Source organism: Rhinolophus hipposideros, assembly GCF_964194185.1.
Source record: "Rhinolophus hipposideros genome assembly, chromosome: 24".
NCBI lineage: Eukaryota > Metazoa > Chordata > Mammalia > Chiroptera > Rhinolophidae > Rhinolophus > Rhinolophus hipposideros.
In genome coordinates, this window is record NC_138070.1 from 18,589,183 (window position 1) to 18,613,080 (window position 23,898).

At 41.3% G+C, this 23,898-nt stretch overlaps 1 protein-coding gene across 4 annotated transcripts in view; it reads left to right on the plus strand.

Moving 5' to 3' along the window:
* NF2 (NF2, moesin-ezrin-radixin like (MERLIN) tumor suppressor) overlaps positions 1-23,898 on the plus strand; it is a 68,570-nt gene that overhangs the window by 24,309 nt on the left and 20,363 nt on the right. For all 4 annotated transcript variants that reach the window (XM_081036490.1, XM_081036491.1, XM_081036492.1 and 1 more), the window contains exons 2-10: positions 382-507; positions 3,011-3,133; positions 5,116-5,199; positions 13,446-13,514; positions 14,383-14,465; positions 16,665-16,740; positions 19,238-19,372; positions 22,385-22,459; positions 23,722-23,835. In XM_081036490.1, coding sequence (XP_080892616.1) covers positions 382-507; positions 3,011-3,133; positions 5,116-5,199; positions 13,446-13,514; positions 14,383-14,465; positions 16,665-16,740; positions 19,238-19,372; positions 22,385-22,459; positions 23,722-23,835 — 885 coding nt within the window. The remainder of the gene's footprint in view (positions 1-381; positions 508-3,010; positions 3,134-5,115; positions 5,200-13,445; positions 13,515-14,382; positions 14,466-16,664; positions 16,741-19,237; positions 19,373-22,384; positions 22,460-23,721; positions 23,836-23,898) is intronic.

Genomic DNA, 23,898 nt, shown 5'->3' on the forward strand with positions numbered 1-23,898 from the left:
CTCAAGGGAATTAATGTCCCTAGAGGCTAGCCATCTCCCTCGGTTAACTCAGGAGGCTAGACTCTACCAAATGAGGATGCTTATTTACCAGCTTTCCTAAATTAGCTTTGGGGATATTAAGGTCTATAAGGAACTGACCAAGGGAGAGATTGTGTATGCTTTGCAATGATTAAGCCATTAAGCTCTAATTGGTATTTTCCAACTCATGGTTTTGTGGAGGAAGCTATAAAGTTATTTAGGAATTCTATGCCCATCAGCCATCTTAGTGTCATCCCCACATTTTGGAATCTGAGAGTAGAGCGTGTGGAGAACAGGTTTTTGTGAGAGCAGATGATGATGTTCGCTTATAATGTGTTTCCATCTTTGTTTGTGATATTTCAGATGAAGTGGAAAGGGAAGGACCTATTTGATTTGGTGTGCCGGACCCTGGGGCTTCGGGAAACCTGGTTCTTTGGACTGCAGTATACAATCAAGGACACCGTGGCCTGGCTCAAAATGGACAAGAAGGTGAGGCTGGAACTGAATGAAAGCGGTATGGCTGGAGTGAGCTCTGCTGTTCTGCCCTGAACCTGTGCCTCGTTTGTTTGCTCATCACGGGGCATGACGGATACCTACTAGAGAAAGGGGCAAGTCCTGAAGTCAGTCATGCAGTAAGCAGGTCCTGAAGATGCCAAAGGCTTTCTACTCCTCACAGGCTCTCCTAGGCAAGCAGAACCAACCAGGATTGAACTGTTGCAATCCCTGGCTTCTTTACTCATTGTCACCCGGCTGATTGCTTCTGGCTTTATGCCGTTCAATTTATTGAACTACTAGTCAGGCTTTGTGAATAAAGATTAGACACACACACACACATTTTACAATTTATGTCTTTGAAAGCTTTTCTTGGGGCTCATGTACTTTATGGAATTTTTAAAGTCTGTTTGAAGAACACCATGGCCCAATTCAATTTAATCATGAATGTGACGTGATCTAAGGAATAGAGTGTCCTTGTCCCTGTGGTAAAGGAAGACTGTCTGTTTTTTTTTTTTTTTTAAAGATTTTATTGGGGAAGGGGAACAGTGTGTACTTCCAGGACTTTTCTTTTTCCAAGTCAAGTTGTTGTCCTTTCAGTCTTAGTTGTGGAGGGCGCAGCCCAGCTCCAGGTCCAGTTGCCATTGCTAGTTGCAGGGTCGCAGCCCACCATCCCTTGCGGGACTCAAGGAGTTGAACTGGCAACCTTGTGGTTGAGAGCCCACTGGCCCATGTGGGAATCGAACCGGCAGCCTTCGGAGTTAGGAGCACGGAGCTCCAACGGCCTGAGCCACCGTGCCGGCCCAAGACTGTCTGTTTTGTTCTCATGATTTTCTGGGGCTTCTGAGGCCCAGAGGTGGGCAAGTCTGGGCTCCCAGCAGTTTTCACGTGGCTTAGAAATGGATATTGCCTAGGGAAACTGCCCTCTGCATGGGTTCATATGTGTGCACACAGACATGCTTACCTACTTACCTGCCTACCTAACCGTGAAAACGGATGAGGGTAGGGCCATATACTTTTGTCAGTAACTCCTAAAAGATGCCTGAATCGCAAAGTAAGTCAATGTCTAATTCTTATCCTCAATGAAATCCCCTATAATTAATTGCCCACCTGATTTTATTATCTACTGCATGGCATGCTAAACAATGAAAGCCTCCTGTCCTTCAGCGGTTTGACTCTAAACCCAAATGTTCAAATTGTGTTTACATATGTCACACTAATCTGAATCTTCACATTAGAATCCCTGTTGGTTGTAAATTTAATATGGTAATTCCCGGGATGGCCAGTTAGCTCAGTTGGTTAGAGCGCAAGCTCTCAACAACAAGGTTGCCTGTTCGATTCCCACATGGGATTGTGGGAACTGGATTGAATTTCAATCCCTGCAACTGGATTGAAAAGGGTGACTGGAATTGGAGATGAGCTGTGCCCTCCACAAGTAGATTGGAAGACAACAATTTGACTTGGAGCTGATGGGCCCTGGAAAAAAAAAACACACTGTTACCCAATAAAAAAAATATATATATGTATATGGTAAATCCCCATGATCATGAACATCACAGTGCCACAGTGTGTCTGTGTCAGCGAGACTATCCTGGATGGGGTATATTTTGAATCTCCTGGGCAGCGCCAACTGGAATTTAGGCAGGGGCCTGGAGAGTTACTTATCAAAGACAAACAGAACTTCTGTATCTTTTTGTGACTCTCAGCAAAGTAAATTTTAAATCATACCTGAGTGTTGGCCAAATGGATGTTAGATTGGGGGCATTAGGAGCCATGATACCTGCTGCTTAAAGGATATAAATTATGACACATGTTAGTGGAAGCTTGGAGCCTGTCACATGGCATGTTTACGGCCTGAAATTAAATTCATTCTGGAGAGCAGATGGTTCGAGCTTTTCAGTGGGTGGATGAAATTGTTAGAAGATTAAAGGCAGTGTGGTTTACTGATTGTGCTCAAGTATTTTGTGGGGCATCTCTAGAGGTTCCTTGAAACAAAGGGTTGCACAATGGACACATTTCACTTCTGTTGCTCAGTTAATGTTTAGATGATTTCACAGAGATCTAGTTCATCATCTCTAAACTCCATTCCAATATGGACCTAAATGTTGGGGACGGGGGACAACAAGAAAAAAGAATAAAGGAAGATTTAAAGCCTTCAGAAAGTTTAAAACCTTCAGTCTACCATAAGGGATTGTGCCCAAGACCTTTGAGTTATAAATGTCTAATTTTTAACTATCTCTGTGGCCTTGAGAACATTTGTGCCTTAATCTTAGCTCCACTCACCCCTTGGGGATATTAATTAACTTGGTTCAAAAATGCCATGTGAAGTGAATATTACCTTGTGAATGCCTCAAATTGAAGAATCACAATCTTTGGGGAAAGTGATGAATTTAGAAGGGAAATAATATGTACACACTCCTTTCAAAAGGTTCTTTGATGGTTGCGTGGGAGGAAGAGGTGCCAATATAGCTTGCTTGTCTTTTGCTCTTCAATTCTTCAGGTGCTGGATCATGATGTTTCAAAGGAAGAGCCAGTCACCTTTCACTTCCTGGCCAAATTTTATCCTGAAAATGCCGAAGAGGAGCTGGTTCAGGAGATCACGCAACATTTATTCTTCTTGCAGGTACACCGGTCCATGCTACTTCCCTAATTATGGGGAAATTCACTCAGGCAGGGTTACAGAGGCAGCCTGGACAAGCCCCTCGGAGCTGACCACAAATGCTTCATATTGCAAAAACGTTCCACCTTTGGAAAGTCAGTCCTTTTGGTTCTGTAATGGAAAACAATCTTCAGAATAGAACTACACTTGAGTGATAAGAATTGGTGTGAGATGAAATTGCAAAAGTGTGATAGTGAAAGAATGGGTATAAGTAGCTACCTAATTCGCAACCTCTTTGAAGATAGATCCTGTTTTCTTCTCACTAACTTGAAAGTACTCAGTAGTTGCAAAGGAAGTCGAAAGAGAGTCATTAGAGTAGTTCTTCCAAAAGTTTAAAATCTGTTGTCATTAAGGCAGGACTTCAGAACTCCAGTGACACTTGGTTACTCCCATTCTTGCAGAACTTCAAACATCATACTCCGTGCTACTCTGTCTATACTTGCCTTATTTCTCCCTTATTCCATCATAGATTGTAAGCCCCTTACAGGCAAGGCTCGCTGAGTGCACAGTAGGCATTCCACAAGTAATCACTCACCCGAATTGGAGAAACTAGGTGAGCCATGATTATAGGTTCAAAGACAGTCCGTTGACTCTCTGGGGGCACAGTGGGCGAGGGGTTGGTGCTCTTCCCGGTTGGTCAGAGCACTTCACTAGTTTCATGGTTAGTTACAGTGGTTGGCACTGCAGCTGCCTGTTTGCCCAAAGGTACCCATTGTCAGTAGCAGAAAAGATTGTAGCAGGGGTGTTAATTACATGATTTCCCAGAAGGCCATGTATAGTCTATCACATAGTCTTCTGATAATTAGTTTGAGCCTCAGATTATTATGTTCAGTAAATAGTAAGTTAAATGTAATAAAAATCCTCAATTTGTTTTACCAAAAAAATTTGCAAAGAAAGTGTGCATGCGTGTGTGTGTGTGTGTGTGTGTACATACATATACACATATACACACATTCCCCCATCCCTAACATTTTCCCGTCAAAGGGAAGCCCTTTCAGTTTTTCTGTGGTGTGGCTCTTTTTCCCTTTGAAAAGAAACCAAGGGATTGGAAAGTTGCACTGCTTTGAATGGCACTGCATAATGATCCCGTAGGCCCCAGAATGTCCTAGTGTCATAGAGATGGCTTTCTTGGAAGCAGTGCTCACCCCTCGTGTGACTTTGGCTTAATTTCCCCTCATACTGCAAGTGTTTTCATGGCTGAGCAGGACAAAATTGACCGCTTTTATGAATCTGGGAGAAAAGAGCTGGTTTTTCCTGCTGTGTTTATTTCGGTGTGCCTCCCCTACCCCCCACTTTATGTGGCTCTCTTGCCTCTAGGTCTGGAACATCACACACTGCACCATTCTACGAAATTAAATGCAATGAGATATGTTAATTCAACATTATGGCTTAAGAATTATATTTCCTGGACCTCACATGTGCTTAAAAGTTTAATCGATCACACTTTATTGCTTCCTTTTTCCTTAGAGCAAGCATATTGAAAGTGATGGTTTTTTTCTGCAGTCATAACTCAGTGGCCTTGCTGACTTGTGTTAAGACTTAAAAGTAGACTCCATTTCCTCTAGTGCTGCGTGTGCTCAGCAGGGGCTGAGGCTGCAATCACCACCAGAGCCGTTCCTGACACTTCTCAAGTTCATGACTCTCCTCTGTCGCAGCCCAGATGTTAGTCTCTTTTAACCATGAAGACTTTTTTCCTCTTCAGCGTTTGATCGTGAACAGAAGAGATAAGGAGCTTTTATGCATGGCCATCTTACCAATAGCTTCTCAGTGACTGAACTCCCAACCTGTCTGCGGCAGTAAAAATATTGTACCCCTTTTCAGAAAATCATTAGCATGCTGGTTTGGCAGCCCTCATTCAAACACTCTGTAGTCATTTTCTGTGCAACTGGCCTGCACAGCTCACTTCCGCACACACGGTATCATTTCTCCCTTGTTGCCCCTTTCAGGTAAAGAAGCAGATTTTAGATGAAAAGATCTACTGCCCTCCTGAGGCCTCTGTGCTCCTGGCTTCTTACGCCGTCCAGGCTAAGGTAGGCTCAAAGAAGAAAAATGAATTCTTCTGGACATTTACGTGTGTCACGGGGCCACTCCAGGTTGTCTGTTTCTTGGGGTTTTCTAGACTTCAGAGAGACTTCCCTCAGAAAGCAAGAGGTTATGGAACTTGTGGAGTAGAGTAACCAACTGTCACCATCTCACTTCTTTATAATTTTGTGAGAGTTTGTGTGTGAATACCGGTAAATGTACAGCTTGATGAATTTCCTTTGTAATCTCATTGGGCACATGTGGTTACTTACATGCACTGGACCAACCTCGCTTTTTATTAACCGGGGAAAAATGAACTTAGAGTCTCCAGTTGTTTGGCCAAAACTGGAGACCATTAGTTCATCTACGTCAGAAAGGCCCAGGTCCTCATTCCAAACTCATCTTCTGAGGCCCTGTGGCCCTATGTGTGGGGACCTCACCAAACCCTAGAGTGCCCTGCTTCATCCACTCCTGATGGGCACGCCGGCTTGCTTATGGCTGTTCACTGCAGGCTCTTTGGCCCACTGAGCTAAGTTGAGCTTTCTGGTTAGCTGAAAAGGCATTCCCAGAGACATCGCTATGGATTGAGAGTAGTGGGAAAGGGAGACCAGTGGTCCTGTGTTTTTGTCCGCTCTATTTTTATAAGACCCATACATGGTCCGGCCAGGGGTCTTCGTGTCCCTCAGATTTCCACTTCAATCACGTGCCACTTTTTCTTTATTTTTTTCCTGAGGGTGCAGCTCACAGCGGCCCATGCGTGGATCGAACCGGCAACGTTGGTGTTATTAGGACCACACTCTAAACAACTGAGCTAACCAGCCACCCCCCATGTCACTTTTTTTTGGTCCCTGTGCACACCACCTTTCACTGCAGCATTAGAAGATGTCCCTAGAATTAGGACACCTGATTACTTATGTGATTTTGCATAATTTTTTTGTTATTTTCCTTTTTTAGTTGAAGATGTCCATAAAGCCATTTCTCTGTAGTGTACAAAAATTAGTAAGACTCTCTTTACTTCCTAGCCTACTTTTTCGTTTTGGATAGCTTAATACAGTTTCAGATCAAAGCCAGGAAGTAACTAGCCTGTCATTTGGAGGGGAAAAAAAAATCTGTACATGCTAGTCAGACTAACAGAAGCACCAGATGACTCAATCATTTGCTGACTGGGCTAATATTTGCTGAGTATTCACTGGCCTGAGGGGAAGGAGTTGTTGACTCTGTCACAATACAGTGTCTGCCCTCAGTGATTTGCCCAAGGTCATTCGGGCAATCTTGGGGGGAAGCTAAGGGCAGAATTTATGGCTTTGGGATTATATTTTGTGCCTCCCCTATTCGACTGCCCAGAAAAATGAGTAATTGAAAAAAACAGAAAATGGGCCTTGATTCAACTAAAACATATGCTCCCTTTTATGCTTTGATTAAGAATATTAATAACAGGAAAAATGTGTCCTTTCAATCAGTATCACCCTGACAGTGATGAAACAGTCATTGTCACTCTCATTAAATCCGAGCACTTCCTGGCCCGGAACCGAGTTCCTTTTTAGCACGCTTTCCCTCCTGCTGAGAGGAGACCCAAGCTCTCAAGGACACTACCTCTCTTTGAAGGGCTTCCGTCTCAAAGGCTACAGTTTTTTTGCATGGATTTTGGGTCACAAATTCAAAGGCCACCTGTGGAAAAAAATAACTTTTCTGGGCTCCAGCAGATGTTTGCTTACACAGATTTCACTGTAGGAAAGCCCTACTAATTTGAATCTGACTAATTTAGAGATGAAAGTGATTCACAGACAGCATATGCGGTTCATATGGAGGAGGATGTTCTGTTATTTCCGGCGTAAAATTTCAGGATCTCACAAATAAAGCTAATCTGTGGCTTCACGTCTGCATTTGGGAAACTAAGGATTATTATAACATGCTTCCAGTTTCCAGGACTGCTGGTTAATATTACAAGGATATCTCTGATTATGATATTAATAAGATCTTCCATGCCTGTAGTGTTTTACAGTTTTACAAAGTGTTATAACATGAATATTTTGTGTGATACTCAGTGTAGTTTTTTCTGTAAGCCAAGGCTTGAGAGTCTTATGCTTGTTTTATAGATGAGGAATTTAAGGCTCAGAGAAGGATAATACTTTGTCTAAAGTCACAATACTTTATGTTAATTCTTTTTTTTTTTGATGGAATTTATAGCCCGTTTGTTGATGGACAGGATTTGAAGCAGAACGGAACTATAGGGTGGAGCCGAGATGAGAACCGTGGTGTCTGGTTGTCTAACTCGGCCCTTTACTCTTGCGTCTCACTGCCTAGCATATGCCGCCTTTTGCTAAATCCCAGATTCATTTATGTGGTCACATTAGTTCAGACTTTTCAATAAATCGTATTGGTTCCTTCCATTATGTTCAGTTTGTTTTCTTCCACAACCTTTCTGAAACAGAAAGGAACTTTTAGAAGTGTGGAGGGGAAAGCGAATGGAGCTCATTAACACATGAAATGTAATTATGCACAAATGTATTCATTAAAGTGTTTTAGCTGTTTGATATAGACACAGTTAATTCTGAAGCATAAAGAAACAATTACCCTCAAAGTATAAATACAAATATAAATCACATGGTTCAGTTAACAAGAACCACATTTCTTGGTTGGAGTTTGAGTTACATTTGAATCAAAAGTATGGGCTGGGTATTTTTTTGGTCCAGTCACATGGCATAGCAAACCATCTTGCAATGTTTTAAGCCACCTGTTGGATTTATATTGACATTTTGCTGTTTGAAACGTGTTCTTATTAAAAATGACTTTGAGAGAGAATGGTATGCAATTTATCAGTCTTGCAGTAATAGTCTGCAAACTCCTAGTGTTCAGAGAGCAAAGAGTGGTGGGAAAGAGGGCTTTGTGTTTCTTAGTTAAATGCTCTTTGATACAAATTAGGGACAGAGTACCAAAAGGCAATTGAGAAGTTGGGTATACTTGAAGTGTCGGTAGAGTGGCAAGAGTTGAGGCTGGAGAGGTCTGCAGAGGCCAGATCATAAAGGGTCTTAACTTTATCCTGTGGGTGATACAGAGCCAGTAAAGGATGTATATTTTAGACAGATCCTTTGGTAGCTGTGTGAAGGACAGATTGGAGTGAGAGACAAGTTTGGAAACCGGAGGACCTTTTAGCAGGCCTTGGTGGTTATCCTGGTGACTGTTTGGTTCACACCTTGGGCAGAAGTCAGTTGGATGGGAGGAGGCTGACTTAAAAATATCCAGGAGGTAAAAGTTAATATAAATGGTGCTGTACTCTGCATATTTTTCTTTTGTTGCATATTCCTTTACAAAATGGTATTTTTTTTCCCACTCAACATTGATTTTGAGATGTATCTGTGTTCTATGTGTAGTTATAGCTCATTGATTCTAACTGCTGTATAGTAGCCATTGATGAATAAACCCAGTTTATTTATTCATTCCCGTTATGAGGGAAAGGTAGGTTTAGTTTCTATTTTTCCCCTGTTGTAAACAGTGCTTTACTGAAAATCCTTTTATAAGATTCCTTATGTACATGTGCAAAAGCTTTTTCCCCTTAAGGTAGATTTCTAGAAGTAGAATTGCAGAAATATCCAAAGATATATGAAGAACTCCTAAGTTTATATATATATATATATATATATATATATATATATATATATATATATATATATATATATAAACTTAGGAGTTCTTCATATATCTTTTGGATATATATATATATATATATATATATATAAAGACAGCAGAACAATGGGCACAAACGGTATGATAGAAAACAAAAAAATGCTCAGTCTCACTAGTAATCAAGAAAAAGAAAAACTAGAGCAACAATGAGGTAGTATTTCAAACCTATAAGATTGACAAGGATTAATAAATCAATAGGAGCTGGAAGGGACTGTGAGTTGGCATAACCTCTGTGATGGAGGAGGTGGGAGGTGGGGACTGGTCAGGTGAGAAGACACCCCCGCCGAGTCCCTGAAAGTCCTCTTCTAGGTGGTTACTCCAGAGAAACTCCTGCACGATGCGCCCTTTTCACTTAAAACTGTCAGAACAGATAGACTCATCTCATTTTTTTAAACACTAAACAGTATTTCATAAAAAGGAGGGACTATGGATTATTTAAACATCTCTATTGGTGGGTATTTAGGTTTGTTTTTCTTTATTATTTTTCCGTTGTTTAGACAGATGCAGTCAACATCCTCGAATATAAATATATGAACAGGATTCTCTATGATAAATACCAAGAGATGGCATAACTGGGTTGAAGCATAAGAACATTTAAAATTTAAATAACGCTAAGTGAAAGAGGCTGGACATAAAAGGCCGCATCTTGTGTGATTCCATTTATATGAAATGTCCACAATAGGCAAATCCATAGAGACAGAAAGTAGGGGATGGAAGGACGATATTAGGAGTTACTGCTAATGGATATGGGATTTCTTTTTGGGGTGATGGGAATATTCTGGAATTAGAGTGGTGATGGTTGCACAACATTGTGAATATGCTGGAAACCACTAAATTACAAGCTCAAAATGATGAGTGTTATGTATGTAAATTTTGTCTCAAAAAAAAATTAAATAGATATGGCCAAATTGCCCTCCAAAACTGTTGTCCTAATTTAACTTCTAAGAACAGTGTGTGACAATACCTGTTTTTCCACATCCTCATCAACAGTGGATGCTATCAGTCTTTCACATTTTTGCTAATCCAACAGAGAAAATAGAGGGTTTTTTTTAAGTTTTCATTTCCTTGATTACCACTGGGGCTGAGTATCTTTTCATAGATTTACTGGCCGTTGTATTTCTTTCCTCTGTCAGTCAAGTGTTTATGACTTGCCCATTTATCCACTGTATTATCTTTTTCTAATTGAGTTATAGAGCTCTGTATGTGATGGGGATTAACCTTTTATTTTTTTATCTTTATTTATTTGGAGTGGCATTGATTAGTAAAATTATGTAAGTTTCAAGTGTACATTTCTGTAATCCATTGATCATCCAGTCTCAGTTCTCCTTCTATTACCATATAGTTAATCCCCTTTACCCTCTTCTACCATCCCTCTCCCCCCTTACCCTCTGATAACCCTTTTATCATTTTCCCCCCCTCCTTTCGCCTTCCCCCCACTCTGGTTCAAGCCGGTCGTCGATCGGCCACTCACAGCGGCTCACGGCAGCTCTCGTGGGCCGTTCCTGGCAGCACACGGAAGCCCACAGCAGCCCACGCTGACCTCTGGCTGCTCACCGCAGCCCAGCTTCAGGGAGAGCCGTTGTTCACAACCTTAGCTGTAGAGGACGCAGCTCACTGGCCCATGTGGGAATTGAACCGGCGACCTCCGCGTTAGGAGCACTGCGCTCCAACCACCTGAGCCACCGGGCTGGCCTTTATCTTTTTTTCACATGTCAGACTTGTCAATCTTTTTATGTTTTGAGTGACTTTTAGGATGACTTCACTCACCATTATTATACACATGTTCTTCTATATTTTGTTCTAGTCTTTTGATGGATTTTCATTTATGGTTTAAGTCTTTAATCCATCTAGATTTTAATAACTGGTATGTGGTAGGGATTTTATTATTTATTCTGTATATGTATTGATCAAACCTTTATGTTTTGTGAAATCCTGGTCAGAGCACTTGGTCTAATTTTCCATATGTACAGGCAAAGGAAAGTATTTAATATCCAGAAGGAGCCTCTGTTTAGCCTAAGAATTGACTCTGAGAATCCTGTAAATGATGAACTCCTCTCTTGAATTTAAATTCAATTGATTTATATCAGGGATGAATCAAGGGTTTTTGGGGCCTGAAGTTTGTATGACTGAAGGGGTTCTTTTCAATGCAAGAATACAAATTATGAATATAAAATTCAGGTGCAGAAACCCCAGCTTCATTAGCTTTACAGTAAATTCAGTCCTGGTTATAGTATCAGAATGCTTCCATACATAAAAGGATGAGGAACAGCCATCTCCTTCTATGCAGTGGTATGACTTCCTTTTATATTTACCAACTGCCACAACTTGAGAATTTTTTCTTCTTTTGTTTTTTAAAGAGTTGTTTAAGAGCAGACACATACATCCAGGTGACTTTAATGTAAGTGGAGTTAGTCTAGTGGAGAAGTTCTTCCAGAAGAATCTTTGCTGCCTCTGCATTGCTCAGATGTAACCTATTTGATCCGTGGAGTAGCTGGAAACTGAGTATAATAATGTGGATCGTTAATCTCATAAGCCTTTGGAACCTGAATTTACAACTTTAACTTTGCATATCTGCTTACTTTTGCATTAGAGTTTGGTCAGCACTCTTTAAGAGGCTTGGAAGGGCAACGAATAGGGCTTTCTTTAGCCTCGTACCCCTTTAAAAATTAGAGAGGCAACCAGTGATCAGTGTCCTTATAAACAATGCAGAGACATTCACTAAGACCTAAGCACTGTGCAAAATGCTTCCCTGGATTGCCTTACTTCATCCTCATCACCTCCTGCGAGGTAGGCAGTGTTATGACTCTTGCTTTCCAGATGAGAAAGCTGAGGTTTAGAGAGAGGGTGCTGTACTCAAGACCTCAGGGGCCTACTCCGGAGTCCCCACTTTGAAATCCTCTTACGACCAACTCTCTCATTTGATAAATTAGAAAACAGACTCAGAGAGGTGATACAACCTGAGTTTTTTATTGTTTGACACCAGGTTGTATTGAGTGCTATGTGTCAAGCATACTTTTAAAAATTGTATGGGTATTATTTAATCCCTACAAGAGTCCTATAAGATAAATACTGTTATTATCCCTATTTTACAGATGAGAAAACTGAGATACAAGTTTTCAAGGTCACAGCTAATAAGTGAAAGAGTTAGGGTTGAACTTGGAGCAGCCTGCCCCCAGAGCCGGGATTATACCTGCACTCTGCAGCTGCCTCACCAGAGAGTACCGTGAAAGCTCCTACAGTTACTGACGTACTATTTCCCCAGGCCTTTCAGAGATCAAGACAAACCAGGTTCCTTCAAGTTTTTTAAATGGAGTAATGCCTAGAGAGGGTTACTGGATCTGTGACATATTTTAAATGTTCAAATTTGACAGATTCCTCTAACACTCAAAAAAACAATGAAATACCATTCTGCGATTTACAAGACAATTTTGAGATTCATAAGAAATGTTAATTTGTGGGGCGTTTGTAGGGTGGTGTGGGAATGAAGCATGATTTAAAGTTGCTGACGAACATCTTTCAACCCCACGAGTGTCTGTTCAGTGTATGACTTCATTCGGAAAACACATCAGGAGTACAATTTGAGGCTCTTTGGGAATGACAGGGTGGGCACATCCTGACCCAATTTAGTGGGATATAGAGTCAGCAGCCTCGTGCCTGACCTTTCTTTTGTTTTAACAATGTTGGTGGCTAAAAGGCTAAATGTTTATAGAAGATTCTACGAAAATACCGAGCTTTGTTGGTTGTAGTCAAAAGAAAAGTTTCCAAATGCGGACTGACAAGAGACCGGCTTTGATTTTATATTCTATGTTTTACGGTGAGTTTCTTTTGACAAATTCCTTCCTTTTTTATTATTTCCTGGTCAGACTAAAGTTTCCTAGGAAAGAAAGGGATCTTTTTTTTTTTTTTTTTCTTAAACCAGAAAAATAAATCAAGTTATTATCCTGGCTGAAAACATTAAAATGCAGGGCCCATTTCTGGTCCCACTAGTGACTTGCTCTGCAGCTTTAGGAAAGCCAGTTAACCTTTTACTCATTTCTTTGTCTGTACAATACAAATGACAATGTTGGCAGCACATTTTTCCAAAGCATTTTTCGGAGCCTTCAATGAAAGATATTAAAAATATTGCCACCATTATTCCCAGCTTCCACCTAACAATTGGCTCTAATTACCAGCCACTTAGAAGCATTTGTAGGTAAGGCTCCTACCACACTTTGTTAATCACAACTTTCACAGTTGTGTTTTGTTGTGTCATTTCAAAAGCTGATGTTTTGGCAGTGACTGCTTTCTTTGGGGGTTAGAAAACACAACACATCTCCAGCTCTGTTTCCATACAAATGTCACGTTCTTATTAGCACATCACCCGTAGGGATTATGCAACTCTGTTCATAGATATAATCAGCTTTGTATTTTCATTCAAGGATAACAAACTAGCAAGGTTGAAATCTTGACTTGTCATCGGGATTGAATTGCTCCCTGGAGTTGGGAGGGAATGCAGCTGAGTCCAGCTGTTCAGAAATGACAGTTGTCTTTTAAATCTCAATCGATTGCTGTCCCTTTCTTCTCCTTCCAGTACGGTGACTACGACCCCTCTGTTCACAAGCGGGGATTTTTGGCCCAAGAGGAATTGCTTCCCAAAAGGGTAAGAAATTAAATTCCCTGTTTGGGAGAACATAGCAGATATGTGGTTTACAAGAAACCTAACTTGAAGGACTTGAAAGAATAAGGAAGTTTGTAGCAAGAACATTACTAGAAATATTTTGTAATCAGTCTTGAGTAAAGAGTGTGGAATCTCTGTTAAAAATATTAAAAAGCAAAGGTTCATGGAATCAGCTTGGGGTGGCCAGGACCATCATGGCCTGCAAATGGTCCTTTCTTTAAAGGTGGGTTTGCATCATTGATTTCCAGGAAGGAGTGTGGAGCAGCATGTGTTCAGCCCAGCGACTTGAGATACTAGCAGCTGCTCGGGGTGAATAGAGGAGATGAGTTGGGGGTGGGCATTGTAGTTTTTAATCCTTGGTGTTGTTCATCTTGTTCATTAGCCACAGAAGCAGGCCCTCCCTCCCTTTTGCTGCTTCTGATTTTATAGCTCCACTCACCCATCATGTGTCATAAAGGCCTGTGCCTCACCTTTCTGGCTTTATCTGCCCCTTTATGGCTTCTGTGCAGGAGAAGGCAGCAGCACACACAGCCTGGTCTGGCTGGCCCAAGATTAGTGAGCACTGCTCTCACCGAGGTCCTCCCTCTGGGATGTACAGCCCAGGAAAGAGGGGCCGCTGCCCGGCGAGGGGTGCCCCTAGGCCTGAGTAATGGTGCAGCTTTCCCAATTGTGACTCACACTGAATGATGCTTGTTTACACGCCCACCCCTGCCTGTGACTGGCTCCATGTGCGTAGCTTTTTGAAAATAGCTGTGCTGTTTTGTAAACCTGATGCACAATTGTAAAATGGCAAACAATACCAAAGCTTTCTGTGTGTGGGGGCTTTTTATGTTGCTCTGTTTTTTGATAGGTGATAAATCTGTATCAAATGACTCCAGAAATGTGGGAGGAGAGGATTACAGCCTGGTACGCAGAGCACCGAGGCCGAGCCAGGTGAGGCTACTTCATTTCTGGTGTTTATTTCTTTATGGGCTTTTTGTTTGTTTGTTTGTTTTCTTACGAACTGTAAAACTGGGACATGCTTGTTGAACAAAGTGAGCGTATAAAAGAAAAGAGAGAACTGGGAATAATGCTGGTTGTCTTGTTTTGTGTGTCCTTTTTCTGGTGGTATGAAGTGGGCATGGGTACCTACGGCCTGTCAGGATGTACAGACCCTATTGCATTCATTAGTTATTTCGTTTCATTTTAAGAATTCTATTGTGACCTGAAGAGACATTTCTCCAAAGAGGACATACAAATGGCCAATAGACATATGAAAAAATGCTCAACATCGCTAATCATCAGAGAAATGCAAATAAAAACCACAATGAGATATCACCTCACCCCAGTCAGAATGGCTATCATCAACAAGACAAATAGGAACAAGTGTCGGAGAGGCTGTGGAGAAAAAGGAACTCTCATACACTGTCGGTGGGAATGCAGACTGGTGCAGCCACTAGGGAAGGCAGTGTGGAGGTTCCTCAAAAAATTACAAATAGAATTACCATACGACCCAGCAATCCCTCTCCTGGGTATCTACCCAAAGAATTTGAAATCATTTATACATAAAGACAGGTGTGCCCCAATGTTCATTGCAGCTTTGTTTACGGTGGCCAAGACATGGAAACGACCAAAATGTCCTTCGATAGATGAATGGATAAAGAAGTTGTGGTATATATACACAATGGAATACTATTCCGCGTTAAGGAAAGATGATATAGGAACATTTGTGACAACATGGATGGATCTTGAGAGTATAATGCTAAGCAAAATAAGTCAGACAGAAAAAGCAGAGAACCCTATGATTTCACTGATATGTGGTATATAAACCAAAAACAACAAAAGAACAAGACAAACAAATGAGAAACAAAAACTCATAGACACAGACAATAGTTTAGTGGTTACCAGAGGGTAAAGGGGGTGGGGGGTAGGAGATGAGGGTAAGGGGGATCAAATATATGGTGATGGAAGAACTGACTCTGGGTGCTGAACACACAATGGGATTTATAGATGATGTAATACAGAATTGTACACCTGAAATTATGTAATTTCATTAACAATTGTCACCCCAATAAATTGAAAAAAAAAAAAGAATTCTATTGTATGGAATTGATCATTTTTTCATTAGTCTTTCAAAATTCTTTAGTCTTCTTCAAATCAACTTCCTATCACACGCTTTTTTTTTTAACTTTTCAAAAAGTATAACATGCATCCCAAAAAGTAGACAAGTTCTAAACATACCGTGTGATGAATTATCACAAAGTGAAAACACCCTGTAATACCAGGTGACAGGTGAGCACACAACCTCCCTTTCACTCCCCCTCCTTCCTTCCCAAAGGGAACCTCTCTTTCTAACTCCCTAGATTAGTGTTGCCTGTTTTAAACTTTATATAAATGCAGACAGTTTCTGTTTTTTGTGTCTCACTTCTTTTGTTCAGCATCATATTATGAGATTTGGGTTGTTGACATGTGACAGTTTTTTTCATTTTCATAGCTATGTAGAATTCCACTATATTAAAAAACCACAAATTATTTATCCATTCTACTATCGAAGAACATTTAGCTTGTCGGGTTGCCTCCCGTCTTTTGCTATTACAAATAATGTCAAAAAATTTTCCAAAGTAATTATACCAATTTACATCAGCAGTGAGTGTGATTTCTAGCTGTCCACCTGCTTTCTAACACTTGACATTCTGTCAGATTGAATTTTTAAAATTCATTTGAGAGCGAGAGTACAAGGTGGCTCTGCAGAAAGAGTTGTTTCATTATTAAAAACCTTCTAGGTGAAGAAGATACACAACTAGATAAAGCAACACCTTAAATAAAATTTGAACATTCAAATCCATTTGAGGGGAGAAGATAACATACCACATGCTTTTCTTGAATTACTTGAAATGGTTGTCACTATTTATCAAGGGCAAAGCGTGAAATTGAAGCCAAGAGATGCTGTAATGAATTTGTTCTCTTGTCTTTGTGGGGATGGGAAATTCTACTTGACCTCATTGTGTGTAACAGACTCAGCGTTGGGAAGAGCTTCACTGGTATCTACTCTGGCTTGCATCTTCCAGCAGGTTTGAATGCTCAGCTTGGCATGCACCGCCCTCCAGTTTTCTCACTTAGCTCCAGTAACAGTATCTTTCGTTTTCCTCACAGGGACGAAGCTGAAATGGAATATTTGAAGATAGCTCAGGACCTGGAGATGTATGGCGTGAACTACTTTGCAATCCGGGTGTGTTGAAGCCTTTCTGAATTCCCTGTATATGAACAAAGGTTGGACCTGGGACAGACTGTTCAAACGGGTTACTTCCTCATTCTAGGGTGGTAGACTCTTCAATGGTTCAGTAGTGAGGAAGGGAAGAGGGTCTTATAGCCTCGTTTTCTATTTTTAGACTTCAATTAGATCCTAGGTAATTAAGTGTCACTTGAGCCTTGGGGGGACTTGGCACTGGTCCTGCTCTCAGCAGAAACCTGTTTGAATGCTCCCAGTGTTAACATTTGATTATTTCTGGCTCTGTAAGATCTCCAGGGGGCACTGGTAAGTATTTTCTTCCCCCACAGGGCACAAGGAGAGTAAAGCTGCTTTTATAGATTACTGATTTGTTTGGGTGGCGACTCTTGTTCTCACTAGCAGGCTAATTGGTTTTCTATTCAGACCATCATTAGTCCACCATCCTCTGGGAACCCATTGCTTCGCATCAAATAGGCATTTGTTTTCAGCAGAGGTCTGGCCTTTCCCGTTTTTCTCCCGAGGGTCCCCTCCTAGATGCAGAGTGTAGGCAGCTCTTTCCAAAGGAATTCATGTGAATTTGCTAAAGTGTTTCATTGCTGGCTCCAAACTATAGATGAGTAGATGTTAAAACAGCTGTCCACAGTGGTCCACCTTTATAATTGCAGTATAGTTTGCTTTCCTTTTTGGGTCCCTATAAATTCTATATTAAATTTGGGTAAATTGAAACATTTTAAATATTCCAGGATAGCTGTCTACATGATTTATTTGTTTTCTAAATACAGATTATTTTTAATGGATTATTTTGCTTAAAATAAGACACACTGAAAAGTTATATTATTTCACATAGTAAAAAAATGCCTAAAAGATTTTCTATAATAATGCAGAAGGCTATTTTTAAAATTTTTATTAATTTGTGTTTGCCGATTGTTTGGTTTCTTTAAAGTTAGGCTACTTTAACACATGTTTGTGGTTTTGTCAACACAAGTCCTCTTGCCTCATATGCCCAACCTTTCCATGCTAGAAAGCTAGTGTTTTACAATCCTTAAAAAACAGTTTCTTATTAGGGAATATTTCTGTAGCAGTCAGACAGTGTTTTGTATGTATTTCTTGTGTTACGCTAGACAAATAGACAAAGCTAATGGATATTTTAGTGTCTTTTGTGTTAAAGTTCCTGAAATTTCACCATCAACTAGGGAAGATACGTGCTTAAAACAATTTAAAAGCAGCTGCTTGAGTCCTCGTCTCTCTGAAATGTTGGAGTGATAATGACAGGAGGCAGAGGGTGGAATCCTTTTTTTTTTTTTTTTTTAAAAGATAGTCAGAAACATAATGAAACATCTCATGTTCCAAAATGTAGCATAGATTTTAAAAGTACAAAGCCTCACTTGTGTTAACACGGTCGGTCGTAGTTTTAAGAGCTTTGCAGATGAGGCGAGGAATCTCCCTTGTGGTTTGGTCCTAACACCTGCCATCAGGGTGTTAGAAGGAGGAAAACAACTTATCTTGGAGCACTCACTTCTCCATCGGACACCTGCTGTTAGGTTGGTACTTCTCCTTACAGTCCAAGTGCCTTGTTTGCAAATCTGTTTTCCTGCCCTTGAGTCTGGATTCAATCTCTGTTGTCAGCAAGAGGGTCAGGTGCAGGGGGCTTTCTTCTAGGTTGTACAAAGTTCCAGACCACAGTGTAGGTGAGTGCTCCAAGAGAAATTGTTTTCCTCCTTCGAACACCCTGATGTCAGGTGGATGGACCTGCAGCGCAAGGATGTGGTCCACAGCTGGGACAGGGACCTGGGGCCCCAGGCTGCTTGCCCTCTGGCTGCTCTGACGACTGACCAGGACCGCCATCAGCCATATAGCATGTGTACAGTCAATTAAATTTTTAAACAGCTTTCTTGAGGTATAATTGATATATAACTCATTTTGATATAGTTTTCCAACATTTTATTATAAAAAAAATTCAAATAATTTTTGAAAGAATTTTATAGCAAATACCCATATATACCCTCTGCCTAGATTCTACAGTTAACATTTTATTATACTATACTTGCTTTATCCCATTGAGACTACGTTTTAACATGTAATAAGACCTTCTGATCCCAACACTTAGAATTTTCTTTCAGGTAGTCCAACAACCTTTTCTTTTAATATAAGAAATGATTACTCTTACAGATTTTTATTTTACGTCTATTATAAACTGATTATTTAGTTAGAGGTTAACAATGCTCAGATAGCCACCACTTGAGACATTGAGCCAGTGACAGCAGCCTTAGAGGTCCCTCTGTGGAACACATGAGTCACAAGAATGGCATAGTTTTGCCTCTGTCTGCCCGAATTCAGGAAGCTGGAGGCCCCCTAGGTTACAAGACAGCTGTGACTTCTGTTGGGCCCTGTTGAAACTTGTCATATATAACAGTGTGTGCCAGGTCTTTTGGGAAGTTGAATAAAATCTCGAGCCTCAGCAGGAGCTGACAGTGGCTGTTCTTTGTCGACTCTACAGAATAAAAAGGGCACAGAGCTGCTGCTTGGAGTGGATGCTCTGGGGCTTCACATCTATGACCCCGAGAACAGGCTGACCCCCAAGATCTCCTTCCCGTGGAATGAAATCCGAAACATCTCGTACAGTGACAAAGAGGTAGGACATGTCTGTACTGCAAATGCACCAGTGGCCCCGCAGAAGGTCTTTCCCCATCTCTCCTCCTTGCTGTCGTATCCGCAGCCAGACTGCTCCTGTCTCAGGAGAATCCTTTCATTTCCAGGCTTCGGGGTTTTAGTGGGTTTTTGTGGTATTTACAGCACAGTATTGGTATCCTCTTTTCAAATAGCATCACTAACCCTTCCCCGCTGACTAACAAGAGGCTGGGAAGCTCAACCTGTCAGGACTAAAGCCCAGAGAACAGTAAATAAAACAAAAAGTAACTTTTCTTATTACTTGGCTTTCTATTGCTGGTGAGAAATTCTCTTTGTATTTTAAGTGTGGTATATATTAAACCCTCTCTCTGTGTCCAGTGCTTGATACATGTGGTGTGTGTGTGTGTGTCTCCATACGTGTGTATATGATATTAGCAATGATATAAATAATGGTATCAGGTTAACCTGCTTATAAAAATTTAAGAATAAGTGTAAATAACATAGATGAACACTCTAAGTTAGGATACAAATATTTCTAAATAGGATGGTGACCTTTCCCCAACCACTGTAATCCTACATTCGTTTATTTGTTCACTCAGTCCTTCTTTGTTCATTTTAAAGGGATTATTGAGCATCTGCTTTGTGTTGGGTTTTGTAGGGGAAACACACATGTAGAAAATCCTATCTCAGCCCTCAAGGAAGTTATAGTCAGGCACCGATTGGGCGGCTGTAACTGCAGAGTGAGGGACTGACCACGAAGGGGATGGTGCCGTAGCGCCCTTCTGCTTACAAGCACTCACCCCTACTCTTCTGCTTCAGTCCTCACAAGAATGCTGCTGCTCAAAGAGTAGGGGCCGAGTTTTGGTTATCTGGGTTACATCAGGAAGCACAGATATAGAGGGATCAAGTGACCTGCGTTTGGTGAGTGGAATTATAGGGGCTGAGCTCCAGATTCCCTGAAGCCACATCCCCTGCTTTGCTGGGGGGCACAGAGGACAAGCCCTGAGAGCACAGGGCACCAGGCAGAGGAGAGCAGGCCCAGGCAGTACTCAGCCTGCACAGTCAGCACGCTGTAGACGTGTGAGTAACAGTGGCGGCTCATGTTACTGCCTGCACAGCCCCCACCCCAGAGCAGATTTCCTGTTTTCTCTTTCCTTGTAACAACTCGGGGAAAGGAACACCAGCCCCTTCTTTCTAATACATGGTTGAGATCTCCTCAGCCACGCTCTGTGAGACAGATTGAGCTTCTTAAAACATTCTGGCTTTCAAAGTTTTGTAAATAGCCCAGGAGATGAGCATTTAGGTGTTTATTTTTGAAAATCCTTAAATTGAAAGCTCCACATGACTTAAAGTAGTAGTAGGTGTGCCATGGTATGGTCACTTTTCATCTCTAATTTTATAAAGTTTGTTTACGGCGCAGCTGCACATTTGTGCTAAAGGCTCCCGAAACACTCGTTCTTCGCAGAACCTAAGGATTAAAGTCTCCCCTAGAATGGCCTGACACAAGAAAGTCTAATATACGCTCTCCAGGGGTAAGGCGCCATCATGTTCTATCATGTCAATAACTTGCACAGTGAGAAGACTCCAAGCTGGTTTGACATAATAGGAAGTAATCTTAGTAGTTAAGTATGACAGCCATGCTGTCAAAACAGAAATGTTGGTTTATTTTAAGTGATCCATTGATTCTTTGAGTGCACCCTGGCATGGCGCAGAGCCTGCGGTTTCCCCATTACTTGTGGTTTCCCGCTGACAGCTCTGGGATTTGACAGCAGGGCCAAAAATAAGCTCACGAAATTCACAAATTGCAGCCTATACAAGCAACGCCGCTTCTAAGTTAACTTGACCAAAAGCTAAGCAAAGGATCATTTTCTCTCCTCATTGTGCTAACCCCTGTTGGACAATATAACATGAGAAAGAAACACCCAAGAATATATCTTCCAAATGTATTTATCTGCTTAGCAAGTCTTTCCTGGGAATGAATGTCCATTTCTTAAGTGCATCGTTGAAATCGAGGATCTGTCTGGTCTCATCAGGAATGATTGGGAACAGCAATTGCCATTTGTTCTTTACATGTGCTGCCCTGCCTAGTGTTCTGGCCCTGGGTTCTCACACTAAGCTACCACCATATCCTTATCATTCATCTTTCTCTCCCCTTTGACTTCAGGAACTATGTTTTCCACTTCCACTACAGTCCATTCATCTTCACACTTTACTGTATTCCTTCAGCTTTCATCTAATAATCCCCATGTTCAGAAACCTGGAGTGACTCCCTGTAGCTGTCACATCAAATCTAATCCCCTCTGACTGGCTACTCTCAGCCCACCTCACCACCCCTGCCTTCCTCTCAATCTAAGCTCATATCATCTTGTCATCAAAGAGCAAATAATGGTGTGCGTGCGCGCGCACACACACACACACACACACACACACACACACACACTGCTCATTTCTCCATCTCCTTATTTCTATTTGCTTGCCCTGTCCAGAATGTCCTTCTATCTTTTAGCTTCTCATATTTTTCATCTAAGACCAGCTTACGTCCTCTGCTACTTAAGCTAGATTTACTCTGAACCCCCCAGGACATTTGTGATTTGTGCTACCCAATGAGGCACTAATATATGATGTAATTTCTTGCATAATTCACTGTTGCTGGTCTAGTTCAAGCTAGGTTGTGAGCCTCCTAAAGTCAGGGCTGTGCCTTAGACTCTGGGGTGGCCCTCTCAGTGTTGGCCTGAAGGTTGGGCCCGTCAAGGGTTCCTATTTCAGGTTTAGATGATGCCTAAGTTGGTGCCGAGAACACACCTTCCAGGATCCTGAGCTTCCCCAGCACTAGACTCAGTGCCCTCAAGTGCTTGTCATTCACCGCGGTGTAGTGCCCGGGGACCAGGAAGCCAGGAGAAGCCACAGCCTCGTGCTGCATCTTTGCCAGGATGGTGGCTGCTTTTGTGGAATGTCCCCATTGGTGCTAGCATTCTAGGCTGTCAGACTGAAACTGTTTTCTCCTTCCACCTTTCAGTTTACTATTAAACCATTGGATAAGAAAATCGATGTCTTCAAGTTTAACTCCTCAAAGCTTCGTGTTAATAAACTGGTAAGTTGAAATCCCAGTTTTTATTACTGATAACTATAGTTTTTGTGAGAAATCAAATGCCTTTTTTGAAAGAGTATCAGAGTGATATCTTGTGAGGTATAGAATATAGTTCACTTGGACATGCTTTTCTGATACACCTGAGAGACTCTTCTCTTTAGATTCATCTAAAGAGTTAAACCTAAATTTTATGATGAAGGATTTTTAAAAATTACTTTTCTTGAAGTACTTCATAAATATAAAAGGATAAGCATATATATGAGGTATAAAGAATGGCAGAAATACTGCCTAGCTTTAAGAAATAGCACACCCCCAACACTGTTGAAACCACTCATGTTAGCTAGTCCCGCCTCTCTCTCCTCCAAGGGGGATCATATTTTCTCTAGGATCTAGAGACTACGTACACATAGCCCTAAACCTGCAGGGCTGTAGTGTGTCTCCACATTCAAGATCATGCCATATTCTTTTCCAAAGGAGGTGAATTAATTTACAAATCCAACAGTAGTGGGTGACACTTCTTTTTGCTTTATGTCCTCAACAATTGTATTATCAGTCTTTTTAAATTTTTGCCAATCTTGTGCATATACAGTGGTATCTCAGTGTATATTAATTTGCGTCTTTATATTTACTCATGAGGTTGAACATCTTTTTGTGTATTTATTGGCCAATCTTTTTGTCTCTTTTATCAAATACTTGTTTCGCGTCTTTTGACCATCTTTCTCTTGGATCGTTTTCTTTGTTGGTTATGTCTTCTCTCAGTTTGTGACTTATTTTTCCTTTTTTTAAATAAAGTTTCAAGGGCTTGGTCTTCGCCTTTAAGTTTTTAATAATTCTGGAGTTGATTTTTGTATGCGGTGTAAGGGAGGGATCTAACTTATTGTTTTCCATACGAATAAATAACCTGTTGTCCCAGACCAGCCTATTGAGTGACCTTTCCTATCCTCCCTGATCTATACAGCCACATCTTGACTTAGCAGAGTGAGGCTCATCCAGAAGATATGCTAAAGTTTCTTCTATTCCTCTCTTCGATTTTTTGGTAATTTTTGTCCCCTGCAGTATCTGAGGCACCTTTATTTTGCTGTGCACAGGGCTGAGAGCACTAGAGGCCATTAGTAAGTAGGACTCTGGTGTTTCACTCCACACTGTCCTCTGCAGGCTTTCTGCTGCCCACAGAGCCCTCAGACCAAGATGCTGTAGCCCCAGTGAGCTGTAGGCAGCCACGTTCATTGGCGGGTTTGACATTTCTCCTGCTTCCATGGCCACAGATTCTTCAGCTCTGTATCGGGAACCATGATCTTTTCATGAGGAGAAGGAAGGCTGATTCTTTGGAAGTTCAGCAGATGAAAGCCCAGGCCAGGGAGGAGAAAGCTAGAAAGCAGGTGAGCAAGCCCAGGTTTGGACGGCTGTTGTCGCTGCGTGGTGGTCTTGGCCTGGGAGGTAAG